The following is a 17305-nucleotide window of genomic DNA, read 5'->3' on the forward strand; positions in this document are numbered from 1 at the left end:
TTTGCATAGAACAGGCCAATAAATTTCTGCAATGGAGGATTTATTTTGCATTATTTTACTACATCTTCCAGATGAGATTGGCAAAACAGGAATCTCAAGGGTTTATCAGCTGTTCTTGCCAGAGCTACAGAAAGCTTTGCATGAGGAAATACTTTTGAGAAGCAGATAGAGACACTTATTGTAAATTTTCTGGTGTACAGAATGTTTCCAAACTACAGGTGTTTGTACACTTTCAAGCCTTCAGAGAGCTTTCCTACAGGACATTAAGAAGATTTTACTTAACACACTAATAAAAAAAGGAGCCAAAGAGAACGACTAGTAGACAATACCAGCGATTTAATTTGTAGACCAGAAAGCAATACATCAGCAAGAGCACTGTAAGTCTTATTTTAGCAGCAGTGTTCACTCTTGGCTGCAGAATCATAGCTGGCACCTGGAACTTCTAAAGCAATAAGCATGAATGATCAGACTGGTATGCCAAGGCAACAGGTCACTTTATTAAAGTGCAGAAGAATAAACACACCTAAATACTACCTACTGGAACCTAAGGAAAACCACTAAGAGAAGAGGAATATGACTTAAAGCTGGGAGAAGAGGAAAAACACATCAAAATCTAACACCATCAAGGGGAAAGATCCATATTCTAGGCTGGCAATAATCTGTAACACAGAGCACATAGCACACTTACTAGGAAATCTACAACAGCAGTTTGAGGCTTGGATTCAAAGCACAGTTCTGTAGTTTACAAGATCCTTTCTTCCCACACATTTAAAAAAAAAATCCTAACTAAATTCCAAAGCCAGCAGAATAGAACCTTGACATACCTTCTACCACTACAACTTTATCAAAGAGTCAAAGCACAACACCACTTCCAGAACGAGCTAGACTACACATCAGAACACCTGCTCTTCAATTAGGAAAGCCTGAAAACTCAGATACCTCAATATTTCGTTGAAATATTTGCTAAGAAGTTTCATTTGAAAATGAGTGATCAACACAAAAATGCCAAAGAGGATACAATCAAAGCAACTTCCCAATGTCTTACAAGCTATTTCTGACCCGACACCCTCCACCTTTACGAAGCACTTAACACACCACACCTTGACCATGTATCTGACCCTTCTAGATAAACATGTTCTTTATTGGCAGATGCACAGCAATCAAGCAGTCAATAAAAGAGTTCCAGCAGAGCATAACAGAGGTGCTCATACAGTAGGAACCAATCTGTAGTGTTCGGGCAGCAATCTGTATTCATAACAGGCAAGTCCTGCACTCCTATTCTGTTCCTGCTCACCACAGCTACCATCTCACTCAGGGTCTTGTCATAGGAACAGGGTATAAGTACACAGGGACAAAATTCATCTGCACCCTCATTTCCCAGCACAATTCCCAGACATATAACAATACTCATTGGCATGACCTCCACTGTACTCAGCAGAAACAAGTGAGGAGGAAACTCCACTACAGAAGTCAAAGCTATGGGAGTGATGGGAGAAAAGCAAAGTAAACATGACTTGTACCTTTCGTAACTTGTCTCACTGTGTCAGAAGACGAGCAGAAAATCTCCTTCCTGTCACCACGTCAATTCTCAAATCAATATTCACAAAACACAAACATACCACCTGCATCTTCCCTCCTGCTTCCTCTGCATTGCGAGTTGTGCCTGTGAGCTGCCACATGCTTTGGGAGCTGCAATCAAAAGGGATGTAAGGGATTGTACCTGTAACATAATTGTTGGGGAAGGAGAGAGGAAAAGGAGGAGGACACAAATAACACTGTATAGCACAAAACTGAAGATGTGGCAAGCAAATACTGGGAGCCTTTGATTATGCAAAGCTGTTCCTCGCTCACTCTACTCGAAACAGAAGGGAGACCGATCAGGAATGCTGGAAGTCCAAACTGAAGCTACAGATGCAAATACGTGATGCAGTCTCTCCCTCAGGGAACTTGACATTCACAGGGATGTCAGCTAGAACCAACACCACCAGACAACAGAAGTTACCTCTGCAGGTAACACCTATTCCAAAACATCACTAGACTTCCAAGGCTTACTTTGGCTGAACATCTCTTGACCTGTCTGCAACTGTTCCTTGATTTAGCTGTGACAGCAATTTCTCTACTTGACCAGGTGCCTGTGTCTAATTTGTTCCACTTCTGTTTACCCAAGCATGCTGCAACCATAGTTTCATACAGACACCACTGACGAGCAGGCACTGTACAGAATGAGATATTCACAACTCTACAACAATGATGTAGTGTAGAGAAATACAGGCCTGGTATGGGAGCAGTGGCCTTGAGAAGTGAAGAGACAGGACGCAGTGGAGTGCAGGCATGGATTAACAGAGATGTCTTCTATAGACTCGGCACAGGACACCCCACAACTTGACAGAGGCTGGCTAAAGAAAATGTAGAGCTGGACAAAACTGGTTTTAAGGGTAACAAACAGCAAAGGAACAGCATTTAACACTCAATGCCTCTCATACATTTGGATTTAATGCGGAGCTAACCAACGGAGTTAGCTCACCATGGAGCTTCATGGAGTAACCAGTGAAGAGCAAAGTCACATTAGCAAGTATATAAAAATGATGTCAAGTGGATCCTTGAGCGAGCAAGATGAAACAGCCAACACGAGCCACCATATGCTCCTTGTGAAGGACACCTGATGTGACAGCTCCCCATAACAGCTCCTCTCAACCACCAGAATGAAACCACCGACCTTAGGACTCAGCAACAGTGAGGGTAACTGTAACTACATTATTGCTCTTTCTTTTTTGTAACATTTAGATCCGAATTAAGAACACCTAATGGCTCAAAAAGTTAAGGAAAAAAAGTTGTAGTTTATAGCCTATACACATTTTAAGACATCAGTTTTTATTTAACTACTTGTCAGTATTAAAAGTTAAAAACACTCTTCAAACTTACTGTATCTTTGTATTAGTTACTTTACAGTGACAAGTAAAAACACGTTCTCTCCTGCTTGTGTATATACACACAACACCACTCGGTCAGCATTCCATATGGTTAATACAGCTGCCTCTATAGGAAACTCTCACACACAAAAAAAGTTCACAGATGCGGCAGTGTCCACGACGATATGGGCATAACCACAGAGGCGATCCTCCTACCATCCAACCACTAGAATATCCAACATCTGCATTTATTAAACATGCAGATATCTCTGTTACAGCATTGAGCACGTAGATATCACTGTCTCAGCACGATCTATTGCACTAACGCCCGATAAGAGAGAAAAAATAATTAATAAACCCACACCTGAGGCACTGCAATTGCACTAAGCGGCTATTTTTCGGCTGGCAATCGAGCCGCCTGCCCCTCACGGACAAACACACGCACGGCCGGGCCGAGCCAGGCCTGACGCGCCCCGCCTGCGACGAGGCCGCGAGCCCCGGCCGGGCCCGACGCCTGACTCAGCGCCGTGTGGGCCGTGTCACGCCGCCGCGGGCGGCCCGGGGCAGGGGTCCCGGAGGACGGGACGAGCGGGAGGGAATCCCCGTACCCCTCACCTCTCCTCGCTCCGGTTCTTCTGCTTCTTGCCCATGGCGGCGACACCGGCGCGTGACCCCTCAGCGCAGCCCGCGCACCGCCCCGCGCATATGGCACCGCCGCGCGCCGCGCACGCGCTCGCCCCGCCCCCCCCCCGCCCCGCCGTGAGGCCTCCGGGCGCTGGCGCCTCCCGGCGGCCGGAGGGGGAACGGGCGGCGACCGAGAGGCTCCTGGAACCGGCCCCGATCCCGTCGGTCTGGCCCCCGGGCAGCCCCCGGGAGGACGTCTAAGTGACGCCCCGAATTTGTAGTTTCCCTCCTGCCTCCTCAGCGGGCCTAAGACTTGCTGGCAGGACTGTGGCCCATTTAGCCCCGAAACCTGACTGAACAGTCAAATTTAACACGTTTGGAAAGGTTTTACCGGTAGGCTAATAGAATGGCTAGGTCTAAGTGTGGGAACGGAAAGGCTAAGGGGAAAGTTTTTAGGGAACAGAGCAGCAGGACAGTGACCAGGCAGTAGCTCAGGTGTGGGACATGGTGCCCAGGACACCTCACTGCTCCTCTGGGCAGACAAGTAGTTTTCCCCCAGCCCTTCGTGGGCTCTGCTGGTCCATCATCCCCAGCACTCCCCCACGCTGGAGGTGAAGTGTAACCAAAACTCCACCATCTGACCCTGAGGTGACTGGCCCTTACGGGGGGGGCAAGGAGGCAGCACTGGGTTTGCGGCAGTGACCAAACTCAGCTCCAGGGATGGAAGATGTTCCATGGCAGGGAAATTGGCTGCCGGGCAGCACTAAAAGGATGGTAATTCATTCCCCCCTTTGCCAAACTTTCTCAGTGTACAAAACTTTCCCTCCCACTTCCCTCCAAGGAGCCTTGGGAGCAGACATGGTGCTGGGCTGTCTCACAGGAGAGCCCAGGTCCTGCTGCTGTGGGGCAGGAGGCAGCTGACATCCACAGACACACAGCATGGAAGCAAGGCAGCAAACAGTGTATTGAGGCAGAGGGGCTCTCTGCTGCAACCCCACCTCCTCCTGACAAGAGCAAAGCAAGGTGGAGCAGGAATAACAACACTCACAGGGAGCACAGCCATCACTCTGTGTACTTAATAGGCTTTGAGAGCTGCACGTGTTCTGTCGTCATCACCCCATCACAGTAATTCCTCTGACGGACAGAGCAGACCTCTTCACCTTGCAACCCGAGGATTGCTTCACTCCCTAAAACCCTGACTTTCTTATTTCTCTCTGCCTTTGCATAGCTGTAGCTCCCTATCAATCTCTCCCACCCAGGCTCCCAGCAGACTTCAGATAAGGCTGAGTTTATCTTCCCGCCGCACCTTGCCTGTCAGCCCACGTCGGTACTGGGGAGTCAGATTTCAAAGAAAGACGACAGCAGAACACTTCAGTTGTTTTTTTTGAAGATACGCTTTAATATCACATTATTTAAATCAGAGGATCTTCCAGCGCACTTACAAGAGGAAGCAGAGGCGACGAGCCCCTGCTGCTGCAGCACATCCCACCTTCTCGCCGGAGCGGCCCCGCTCCTGCAGCGTGACTCACCTCCCGCCCTCGCCCTCGCTCCGGGGGCCCGGCCCCGGGGCTCCCGGCCGACACACCCCCGCGGGGCTGCGGCCCCGGCAACACACGCACAACCCCGAGGAGGAATCCCCAAAATACCGGCGGCAGCGGCGGCGCACGATCCCAGCTCCCACTTCCCGCTACAGCCGCCAGAGCCTCCGGAGCGCCTGGAACAAGAAGGGCGGAGCTTGGAAGGGCGCTGCCACGCCCCCGCCGCCCGCGGCAGAGCCCCGCCCGTGGCAGCGCGGCGAAGGCCGTGGGAACGCGCAGCGCCCGGGCCGGCACAGCCCCGCCGGTGAGGGGGAGGGCGGAGGGCGGGGCCTCCTCGGGGCGGGGCTGTGGCGGCGTGGGAAGGGGGGGGGCGCCGCCCGGGGCGCAGGTGCGGCGCACACACGCACCTGGCACGCGTGCGGGGCGCACGCGCACGTCAGGCGTCCGCGGCCAATCAGCGCGTCGGAAGGAGTTCCGCGGGCGCGGGGGCGGCCACCCGTAGGGACGCGCGGCCGCCGGCCCGGCCAATCGGCGCGCCGGGGAGTCAGTTCCGCGCGCGCCCCGCCCCGCGCTGTCTCTCGCGATACCGCGGTCGGGGCGCGGCCGGTGGAGGGTGAGCGGCGGTGCCGGGGCCGTGTGGGGGCCGTGACCACGGGCGGCAGTGCCGGGCCCGGCGGGGCGAGCGGTGCAGTGTCCCGGGAGAGCTCGTCCGGAGCTGGGTGGGTGCGTTGTCTGTAGCGTTGTCTGTAGCGGCCCTGCGGAGGGGGGCGCTTGGCGCCTGCGCGGTGCCCCCGCCGTGTGCCGCCCCCTCGGCCGGGCCCCCTGCGCCCCTTCCCGGCCCAGCTGCAGAACCGCGGCCCCGGCAGTGGTGCCGAACCCTCAGGCTGCGTAGGAGAATCCTGTTGGCACCTGGCATTCCCCTGGGGCGCCGGGAGCCCTCGGGCTGTCGTAGATCCTGGCTGGGATTGGTCTTCCTTTTTCTTCCTGTTTGTTGGGAGGACGTGTCTCTGCCCCAGCTGAGTAGGGTTCCCTCCCTCTTCTGGAGACCTGCTGGCCTCTGATCTGCGCTGGCAAGGTTCCTGTTCCCTCTGGAAGTACAAGAGAAGGGGTTGGGGAACAGAGAGATTTGTGGTTAGCAGCTTTGGGAAGAGGGGGGGAAGGCGAGGTGCTGCGAGTCGGGGAGCGTGGCAGTGACACGAGTGGATGTGGCGGCAGGCTGGGCGCTGCTGCTGCAGTACACTTGGAGTGCTGCCCTCGTGTTGGTTCTTTGCCTCTCGCTACTTAAAGTGCTTTTCTTGCCTCTGTGTGCAACGTGCTTGCGCAGCCAGTGGCACTGGCAGCTCAGCTGCTTTGAAATACAGCCAGGAGTAGCCTGGAACCCAAACTCAGCACATCAGAACCATGGCCTGCGGGTTAAGAACCTGAGTAGGGTGACGGTGTGCTGTCCCCTTTTCAGACTGTCAGTCACTACACTGGCAGTTTTCTGCAGTGTCAGTTTATTGGTGAGAACAATCGATTGTGTTGTCACAGCTCATCATGCACCCCAGTTAGTATTTTGTGCCTTTTGATGTGTTTGAGCGGGGAGAAAATAGTTTTGGCTGTGTTTCTTCACACGGCAATAGGTAGTGGCTTTTAAATCCTGTTGCTGGCTACCATAGGGTGGTGTTTGCCGTAGCAGTTTTCTGGTACTAATTAAAGCAGTGTATTGGCCTAAAGCATTTGCTGTTAAGCACCTCATCTTTCTTCTAGATGAGGAGTGTTAACGCAGATATGTTAACATGCCTGAGATGCTTAAAGTAATTGCTTTAAACAACTGCCAGAAACTTGTGTACTGAGCATTACTTGGATTTGTTCTGAGACATCTTATACCTCCTATATATATATACCTCCTATGCAGCTTGGAGCTTTCCAACTGCATCTTCTTGTTTCAGAATATTTATTAAAGGTAGGTGCATCTGGCTCACTGCTTTTGAACTGGTGATTTTTTCTTCTTTATATTAACAAGTGGTTTCATTTTCCTCTGCACTTTAAATATGTGGCTTTGGGGCTGAGAGAACAGGACTTGACTTGTATCTTTGTTGCCATTTGTGTTCCTTGTGAAAGTATTCTCCAAAGGGGGTTGCAGTATAGAAAAGAACTATCTACTCCTATCTTCAAATAGCACAGTATTTTGTTTCTCTAGGGTGTGAACTGCAAGAGAGATCAGGCTTTTAATTGTTTGCATAAATGTTAATTCCTTGTGTCACTATTTCCACAGCTCTGAAGAGATCACTTCCCAGCTAAAGATGGCTGCCGATACCCCTGTTGACATACTTCAAAAAGTTCTGGAGAATGAAATCCTTCAGTCTACCAAGGTTGTGGAAGAACATCTGGATGCTGAAATACAGAAGCTGGACCAAATGGATGAAGATGAACTGGAACGCCTTAAACAGAGGAGGCTTGAGGCACTAAAAAAGACTCAGCAGCAGAAACAAGTAATTCCTGTAGTACAGGCTCTTGATGTGTTACATGTAGCAGACTTTTGGGAAATCCTAGGGAAATTGTGTATGTGAATTAAGTGCTTTGGGGTTGTTTTGCTGGTTTTGGGGTTTTTTTATTCTTCATCACCTTTTCATACTTATTAATTTTAAATTATCTAGGAAAGCAAGTGTCTGTCCATGTGTGCATGCTTTGTGTTTTTTAACAGGAGGAGAGAAGCACCTCTGTGACTGTTTACAATACAGATAGGATAAAGACTCTCCTACAGAGATTTGAGTGTGTCCATTTTCACTGAACTTTACTATGTGGAAGCATAAGCCTTGTAGGCAACCTATTCATAATCCTTTAGGCTCCTTCATTTCTTTCTTCAGAAGCTTCCTTCTGAAGCTTCTGGATTGTTACTTGTGGCATGTAGGTGATGCATGCTGTTCTCTTAAGGTATTTTGTAGAAGGATGATACCGGGTTTTTCCTTGTTCCTCGGGTGGAATCGTTAGTCGCACTCCTTCTAACCCAGTGGAATGTTGTCTTTGTATGACCATTCATGTCTTCTTACAGGAAAGAAATTCTCCCTTGGTCCCTGATACCTCATGTCAAATTGTGGTCTTTATGCTCCCTCAAAAATCTCTTTGAACAATAGTTCTCACCAAAATTTTGGTAACATATGGTGTGAGACCTGAACTGTAAACAGGGAAGCCATAGGTTTCTTAGCTTACTCCACCTAAGCAAACCCAACTGAAGAAATAGATTTTGATGGGGGAAAGGTGATTGGGTTGAGAGGAGATGCTCTGCCTCTGATGGAATCCTTAAAAGCTAATGCCAGGCTTTGAAATGGGAATGCAGTAAAATGGCATGGCGTGGTTGGGATGCTGGAGGACAGGCAGCATTAGCAGCTTGGATTCTCTAAATGCAGAAGTAGAGAAAGTGGCACACTGTTTGCTTGTTTTCATAAGTTCAGTTTATGTTTGATTCTAGTGTTTTCCTTTTTCAGAAGTCATAACACTTGGATGTGAACATGTGATAGATCTCATGCAAAAACATTTTCATGTTGTTTGGTCTTAAGTCACTGTTCTCATACATTTTCAAATGCAAATGTGAAGTAGGATACTGCTCAGTAATAGGAGTGTGCTGCCACACTATTCCAGAATAAAATTGTGCAGAGGGGAATTAATGCATACTCACATACTCATTGTCATTTGCATCATGGTGACTTTTTCATATGCTTATACTTCTATGAATTTTTAATGTATACAATATTCAGGAAATTCTTTGTTCTATCCTAATTTATCTTACAGGATATCTTTGGTTTGCTCAGAACCTTTTTTTTTTAATCTTAACTCTGCTAAGACAAAACTGGAAGATCAAGAACAGTGATTTATAAAGATTTTTTCCCTCATTGGAAACTAAAGTGTTTTGTCAAATTTTGTCATGCTGTGCTACTTCTAATCACTTAGCTTAGTTTGTACTTGTTTTAATACACTGCAATTAACTTCTAGTAATGTAGAAGCTGGATTTTTCCTTAAGTGTGTCTGTTGAAAATCTGGAAGATTAGCTTTTTGTAAACTGTATTTACACACTTAGTCGGGCAGTTTTTGAAGTTATATATAAATTTTAGCTTGTGAGATTCCGTTTCTCCATACATTTTATGATTAATGGTGCATATGTGTTTTCTGAATGGTTTTCTGTGAGCCTTGTTCATGTTGACATCCCTTCAGTGTATATTTGATAGATAAACATCGTCTATTGCAGATGAGTTAGTAGGCTTTTTTCATAGAGGAAAAACTTAAAAGAAATCTGTTTAATACATGTAGTGGCTTGATTAAGTTTTAGAGAAGAGTTCTGAAATGTACAAAAACATTTCAGAGAGAGTAGCCCAAGCTGTCAACTGGCGCTTTTCAAATGCTGAGAATTTTTGTTGTGGTATTCTTTGAACTAGTCTTGTCTTACTGAGAGGCTGCATTGCAGAAATTTATGCAGCTCTGTACAAGATTTGTATTTTCAAATAAGCAAAGGGTGGCCTTACTGCTCAGCCACATATCTGCTGTTGAAAAAGAGGCAAGCCCAAACCTAGGCCTAGTGGTATTTACATATTTTCAAAATGTAACTGAAGCACAGGATATAATTTGTTTCTCTGTGACTGTATGAAATGGTTTTTCACTTCAGGCCCCCTCTTTAATTTTTCTGAAATCTGTAAAGCTTACACACCAGATGCAGGACTAACAAACTCTATGCTAATTATTTCCTTTTATGTTTTCCAAAAGGAATGGCTTTCAAAAGGACACGGAGAATACAGAGAAATCCCCAGTGAGAGAGACTTTTTCCAAGAAGTCAAAGAAAGTAAAAATGTTGTTTGCCATTTCTACAGAGATACAACATTCAGGTATAGTAAAAAAGCCATGCTGAAGAAACCTTTTGTGTAGAGGTGTCTACAAAAACAGATGTATTCTTTTATTCTTTCAAACCCCACAAATAAGCAGGCATTTTTAGAAGTATTCAAATTCTTTCATTACAAATCTCACTTCTCAAGACATTTGATTTTTTTTAAATGTATTTTTTCCATTAGAGTTATTCTGAACGTGATTTGACAACAATTAATACTCTGTTATATAATTGATTAAAACATAAATGTACAACCTTTTTTACAATATTTGAGAGACTGCTGTGTTTCATTATTGATTTAGTTTGAGGCAGCCAGTCTGTAAATGTAGTGACCGTAGCAGAGCAGCATTTCAGAAATATGGCTTTGGTTATTCCACATAGAAATATTCTTGGCGGGTCTGGCAAACAAAAATAAAAGTATAACCAAAATCTTGTCTATGCATCTTGAGAATTTAACCTTTTACTTTGAAAGGATCTCTGGATACAAATTGCAGCTGCTTTCCCTTTGTGACTGTGCCTTTGTGATTATATCACTTCTTTAGAGTATGAGACACCTAGATCTGAGAATATGTCCTGACTCAAAATAGGAACTGAAAATGAGATCTCCCACTTCCTTGGAAGAATTTCAGAAGTTCTTGGTTATAGGCTGTTCCTCACTGGGTCTCTTTCAATGCATTCTGTTAAAATGCAGTTGGAAAGTAGAGTAGTTTGTTGAAGGAGGAGCCAGTTGTCCTGGTTTTGGTTTGTTGGGGTTTTTTTTTCCCCCCAAAGGTGTTATGTTCTCTCTAGCTTACAGAATATAAACTGAAACAGCCTCAATGTGAGAAACTGAAAGAGGTCGAGGCTGGATTATGCAGTGAGGTATCTGTGTCCCACATTTTCTAAGTTCAGTGTTTAAGTTTCAGAAATACATGAAGTGGTTCTATTTGGCTAGCTTTTACTCAAAGAAGTTGAAAGCTGTCACTGCAAATAAAGTAGCTTAGAAACAGGTTTGGGTTGTTTGGTTCTTATGTCTTGAACCGGCAAAGTCTGGTAGACTCAGACAGGAGAATGAACTTTAGAGGAAGTGCTTTGTAAAATGTGTTGTGCTGACAACCAGCTTGAAGCCCATGTCTCTGGTTAACCAACCACCATACCAAGTTGCTTTCATCTTTGCTTCCTCCAGCTCTTTGTTCTGTTCAGCTCTCCTCTTGAGTTGAAGGACAGTCACATCGGCGTTTTTGCAGCTAAGCCAAATTGCTTAGAGAAGATGATCCAGAGAGTTGAGGTTGCAGGTGACGAGTCCACAAATCTCTGTCATCTGACAAGTATTTTGAGCAGTTCATGTCACTGTCCCTCAGCTGAGAAACAATTAGTAAAGAATTGTATACTTACTCCTATTCCATGGCAACAGAAAAGTGAAATACTTTGCCTGTAGCCCTGCTGTAGCAGTCTGTGCAAATCACTTTTTTTTTTCCCTTACAGTGAATTACTGCATCTCAGCTGTGAAGGTAGTGACTGCAAAAATCCAAAATGCTGTAACATGTTGAAAGTACTTCTCTGAAGAAACCTTGTATAGCGAAATTTTTCCAGCTGACAGGGAGCGAAGCTAGAGCAGGAACAATAGAAATCAGAAAGAAATTTCAACAATAAGTGCGGTACTCAAGAAATGAGAGAGAGGCTTGCAAGTGTATGTGGAAGTAATTAGGAAGAAATTAGAGAAGTGAATGGTGTAATTGTGCACTAAAGGTGCTCCAGGCTGTTCCTCTATTAGTCATTGAATCCAGCTACGTCTAAAACACAGTTTCTGTTCAAATTAAATTCTTAATTAGAAAAGTCACGTCTGAGGTAGTAACATGACAGAACTAGCTCTTTACTGCTCCTTTTAAACTTTCTCTAAAATACATGTTATTCACTGTATCCATTCTAACACTTTACATATTTTGGGTAATTTTTTCTACAGGTGCCAAATAATGGACAAGCATTTGACTGTATTGGCAAAAAAGCACATTGAGACAAAATTCTTGAAATTAAATGCTGAAAAATCTCCTTTCCTGTGCGAGAGACTGCGCATCAAAGTAATTCCCACTCTAGCACTAATAAAAGATGGAAAAACGCAGGACTACGTTGTGGGCTTTACTGATCTCGGTAACACTGATGACTTCACTACAGAAACCTTAGAATGGAGATTAGGCTGTGCAGACATAATTAATTACAGGTAATTAATCGGTTTGTGGTTGTTTTATTTTCAGATAAAGTGCAAGGAGAACATACTTGCAGACAGGAAAATCTGTGAAAGTTTTTGACTTTGATATGAGAGTTTAATCTGAATGCTCTGGCAAGGGAAGGAAGAGAATCTCTTTGGCAAAGTATTGAGCCCTTGTAATGAGTGTTATGTTGTCCTTTTTGTATAGTAATAAAAATAAACCCAATTCTTCCAATGAGGTGTATGGAGTAGCTGTGCTGCTTTGATATGGCCTCAAAGTTGTGCATCTCATATAATCCTGTCTAAATCAGCTCTAGATGCTTCTTGTCACAGCTGCAACGCAGTAAAATCTGAGCATTTTCAATCTACCTCAGAGACAACTGAGGAAGTCCTCTTTAGTCCATATCACACACATGGATATGTTTGTTTTCCAATGAACAGTACAGAAAAGGAAAATAAATTGAAGAAGTGTAAATAAATTATTTGAGTACCAGTACAATATAATCATAATAGATACTACATTAAAGGCTACAGGACAGAAGGCAGTAGTAGATATGTCACCACAATAACCTAACTTCACAGGAGAACTATTTACCAAGACTTTTTGCTTTGCTTTCCAGTGTGGCTCAAATGTCATCTTTATTTTTTTAGGTTAATTTTGGTCTTTTGTTTTTAATGTCTTTGGCACTGTTCTATTTGGCTTAATAGCTGTTGAACTTCAGGTGAAGTGACTGAAATTAAAATTTGTAACTCAGAACAAGTAGTAATTCCCAGTTCAGTAACAAGCAAATCTGCAAAGGAGTCAAAGACAGCTTGGATGTATATTCTAGACAGCAACAGCCTTTTATGGGAAAAATCTTTCACAGGATTTATACCAAACAGCATTGAATTTAGTAAATATGCATACACTGTCTTATGGCATAAATTTGCTTCCTACTTGACCTTACTAGTACTGTGTATTTGGTTTTGACTCCTTGTGCTGTGGGGGAGTTGCTTCATTTTTTGTTCGTTTTGCCAGACCTTGGCTTTGCAAAGTGAGCCATGTTTCCACACTGCTCTGAAAATAATGTCCTGCTCTCTGGAGTCCCTGAAAAGGCCATAGTCTTCCTCAGAGCCTAGAAATAGTTATTTGCCTTCAACCTGTGGGATAGCAGATGGTGAAAGGATAAACTGTATTTAGGGGAAAAACTGTTCAGGTCAGATTGCTATGCTGGCAACATCACGGTGGTACTTAAAGTGGCTTTAGGGAATCGGCATTGTGGTCTCTTACGATTTTTTTTCTGGAGAAACAGGTCATTAGAGATGCTGCTTATTGTCTGTATGAATATGTCTTTAATCAACTTGTCTTACCCTTTTCCCCTAGTGGAAACTTGATGGACCCACCTTTTCAAAGTCAAAAGAAATATGGAACAAGCTTTACAAAGCTGGATAAGAAGACCATCAGAGGAAAGATATATGATTCAGATTCTGATGATGACTAGAAGAGCCACTAAATATATTTGTAAATCATCTTTTGTTTATGCGTGGTACATTTCTAAGAATGTTTTTTATAAAGCTTACTGCTTTTCATTACATCTGCACATAATTCTCATTTTTCTATACAGTTTTATACAACTGAGTCATAGCGGAAAAAAGCTTAAATATTTTTTTTTCCTCTTTTGGAAGTCATTTGTAATTCAAAAATCTTAGTCCTTCTAACTAAATGACATGGCAAATGATGAATTTTGGTTTTAGTAAGTGTAAGCTTATGAAATGTTTTGAAGTAACTTAGAAACAGCTGTATGAAGTCAGACCAAAGTTCCCTCTGGCCCAGTATCCAGTTTCAGTGGCTAAAAGCAGATGCACAAGGAAGAGTGAAAACAGGGTGAGCAGATAGCAATGCTTCCCCACAATCTGTGAAGCAATCTGTGGCTTGGGGAACTCCGTATCTGAGAGCATTTGCTGGTTAAAATAATGGAAGAAAAATCTCTTTAAAACCTCATCCAAGTATCCACATCATGTGGCAAGGAGGCCACAGTTTAACCGTGTTGAGTGAGGAACAAATTCTGTTGGTTCTGCTAAATCTGACAGCTACAGGAGTTTTTTTCTGTTTTTTCTTTATTAAAAGAGGTAACAGACACTTTAAAAAATTATTTTTCTCCATCAGTTCCTCTTCCAGTTGCCTTTTTAAGTTTATTCTTATATTATCAGTAAAGCCCCATAAAATGATTAGTAAAGAAATTGTGCATTTTAACAAACGATTCCTTATCTTATGGTGCCATATCATGACATTAAATAAATTAACTGCATTGCGCTATAAATTGTAAAAACAGTCATTAACTTCTGTGAATTCTGAAACAGATGGCCAAGAGAAATGCCTTTGTACCATCTATGTCATGACACTGCATGTCAGAGCTGATACAGCAGGTAATAGCACATAGCAACAAGCATATTGAAAACTGCCTTGTTGATGGGTTTGTATAATTCTGTGGTTGTGAATGTTTGGATTTTATAGGAGATGCTTTGTACAAGAGAGTAGAATAGAGAAAAGTATTTGGGAGAAACCTTGATCGTTAAGTTTAGATATAGCACCGCATACTGTGTACTGTTCTTCAATAATGGACAGAATTTTCAAGGGAGATCTTCCTTGGACACAATGTAAAATTTCTGGCTAGGTGAAGAGTTGATGAGTTTTCTTTTTGTTTTCAAAAAAATAATTTGCTTTGTGCTGAAGGACCCTTTTTGAGGTGGTATTTGAATCCATTTGGCCCAAAAAGCAGTGAAGTGGGTCTAGTCAGTTTGCTGCCTTGTAGTGGAGAACACTTGTGATTGGGCCAGCCCAGCAATATATCTCTTTAAGTTTAAAAAAATTATATTTTATTTCTGTTCATGTACATTGAAATAAAATTATTTTAATTCTAATGTTGACTACTGCATCCTTTCAAAGAAGGAAGTCTAGGTGCTGTGGGTTAATTTTCTTTTAATAAAGTCCATCAGAAAGTTTTATGAGCTCTTTCTAGATTTCTAGCAAACTACTTACAGTTCTGTCTTAACAGTATGAGATCTCTATGAGAAGGCAATCAGCTTAAGATGTACACAGCTCCCTCTTCACCCAGGAGAGGCATAAAGTCAACCTCCTTTGAGTTGATATCCTTTTTAATGCACAAACTCTCCAAATGCATTAGAAAGTGCTCCTTTTTCTTTTTTTCTTTATCCAGTTGCATGAAATTCAGGAAACCAATGTTCCAACAGTATCTTTACAAGTGTCTTAGCAGGACTCATCTCTGAGTCTAATTATGTTGAACAGGCTGTGGAAATACAAAATCATGTCTAATGCAGTTGCATGCTGTGTGGAAACACATGGGCTTGTCAGGATTCCAGCATGGTGCGTTGTTGGAGGTTACTCAGTTCCACGTGTGAACAGCCTCATTACAAACTCAATGCAAATCCTACTCAGAGTCTGTGGTTTCATGTCACTTTAAGCTGATGATTTTTTTTCCTAGGTTAATCTTCCTTCATTCTTCCTGGGAGCTCTTTTTCATCTGGTTTGTAACGTGACCTCACGTGCTCCAGTGCTGATACAAGGAGTTTGCAGGAATGTGTGGTTTGAGTAGAATCATAAAATGATGGTCTGGCCTGAGTTGGAAGAGACTTTAAAAATCATCTAGTTCCAATCCCCTTGCATTGGACAGGGACACTCTTGCCATGGGTATAGACGGAAATTGAGACTGTTTGTAATAATAAGCTTAACTTTATTTTGAAGTAGCAGTCTCCTAGATCTGTTCCTTCAGTTCTTTCATGTCTGCTTTCTGCATTTTCTGTCTTGAATGAACCTTAAAACTGTTACTGAACAGTCCTCTTGGTGACATCTCCATTTTGCATATTACTTTGAGATGAACAATCCCAACCCAAAAATTTTATTTTTGCAGAAACCTATAAGTTCTTTAAGAAGTGGGAAATCTGTCTAGTTTGGGTAGTGAGGAACAAATTATTCTTGTGTTGTAGAGTTCAGTGATTTTGCAGTGCCCATTAATTTAATGAATTGTCCATGATAATAAAACCTGGGACAGCAAGCTAGAAGTGTCACAATACAGAGAACACCAGCTGAAACAAATGTCAGCTGTTCAGACTTGAAAACCAGAAAGATTATCTTTATTAACAGCGATCTAGTGGCCATATGGCTAATAAATGAGATGATGATGATGATGATGATACTCAATATCCAGAAAGGACACAGGTTGCACATGGTTAATTGCTTGTGGCAGATAGATTGGACATGACTGACTACGGTTCCTGAGCCCAGGCTGATCACAAAATGGTACCTGGTCTGGCATGTGTTATCCGTGAAAGGGTGTTAGACAGCGAAGAGATCAGAAATGTTCACGTCTAGCTTGGAAGTGATGGGGCTTATGCCCAAACTCAGCATGTCACTTTAGTAATGATTAGTGCTTTAGTCTGTGCCAGGTGCTTGCATGAAGTGATTGTTGAAGAAATGCATGAAGGCAGTAATAACCAAACAGGATCTGGGTTGTTCAGCTCTTAATGCTGGATTATTTGGACTTCACTGGACATTCTTTGATCACTGATTGATCTTGTGTTTCCCTTGTGCTGGTCTGCTCAAGAAATCTACCCAGAAATTAAGTGCTGAGTTGAGCTTTGGGATTTGGAAAGAATGAAGAAGTCTAGTCCCGGAAAGAGAGAGGACAAGAAACAAACTCTGGAGAAGGCGACAACGGCACAGCTGCTCTCAGACCTCGTTAGTAGGCTGGATTGCCTGCAAGTGTCATAGGGAGTCATAGTGTCATAAGTGTCATTGGGGGAGGCCAACTCAAAAGATGAATTGATGCCTTCTAGTCCTCTGTTCCAAGTAACCCCCACTGTGCTATTTACCATCTAGAAATTCTAAAATGAAAACTTTTCTATGGAATTTTCTGTAGAAAATTTAGGCTTTGAACAGTAGAGTTTCTAAAATAAGCCCTTTGTCTTCCATTTAAGAGCAAAGCTGGTGTCTTCAACTCAGTGTGAGGAATGTTGTCATTTCATCTCCCGCATGCACACACAAACAAGCACAAGCTGATGCAGAAATAAGATGGCTTTTGTACTCATTGCATATACAATAGCTGTGTATTTCAGTTTTTGAAAGGAAAATTCTTTCAGTAGTGGGTTGAACTGTCTGTCTGTTTAGAACAGCTCTATACAACTGTTTGAGAGTGAG

General features: G+C 43.6%; 2 protein-coding genes across 6 annotated transcripts in view; one reads left to right on the forward strand and one right to left on the reverse strand.

Annotated features, from left to right (window-relative positions):
- Positions 1 to 3629, reverse strand: part of EIF5B (eukaryotic translation initiation factor 5B) — a 36704-nt gene extending 33075 nt beyond the window's left edge. The window contains exon 1 of the mRNA XM_017818383.1: positions 3525 to 3629. Within this exon, the coding sequence (XP_017673872.1) occupies positions 3525 to 3559 (35 nt within the window). The 5' untranslated portion in view covers positions 3560 to 3629. The remainder of the gene's footprint in view (positions 1 to 3524) is intronic.
- A 1962-nt stretch (positions 3630 to 5591) lies between these two features.
- TXNDC9 (thioredoxin domain containing 9) lies at positions 5592 to 15012 on the forward strand. Of its 5 annotated transcripts, none has more exons than XM_017818484.1 (5): positions 5592 to 5684; positions 7329 to 7545; positions 9809 to 9927; positions 11869 to 12123; positions 13475 to 15012. In XM_017818484.1, exons 2-5 carry the CDS (start codon positions 7357 to 7359, stop codon positions 13590 to 13592), a joined length of 681 nt encoding a protein of 226 aa, XP_017673973.1. In that variant the 5' UTR covers positions 5592 to 5684; positions 7329 to 7356; the 3' UTR covers positions 13593 to 15012. The 5 variants fall into 5 exon arrangements, with proteins under 5 accessions (XP_017673973.1, XP_017673976.1, XP_017673972.1 ...); XM_017818487.1 differs by having other exon boundaries at positions 5654 to 5790; XM_017818483.1 differs by having other exon boundaries at positions 5680 to 5794.
- Positions 15013 to 17305: the final 2293 nt, after the last annotated feature.

The sequence above is a fragment of the Lepidothrix coronata genome, unplaced genomic scaffold, assembly GCF_001604755.1.
Source record: "Lepidothrix coronata isolate B3197 unplaced genomic scaffold, Lepidothrix_coronata-1.0 Scaffold68, whole genome shotgun sequence".
Taxonomy (NCBI): Eukaryota; Metazoa; Chordata; class Aves; order Passeriformes; family Pipridae; genus Lepidothrix; species Lepidothrix coronata.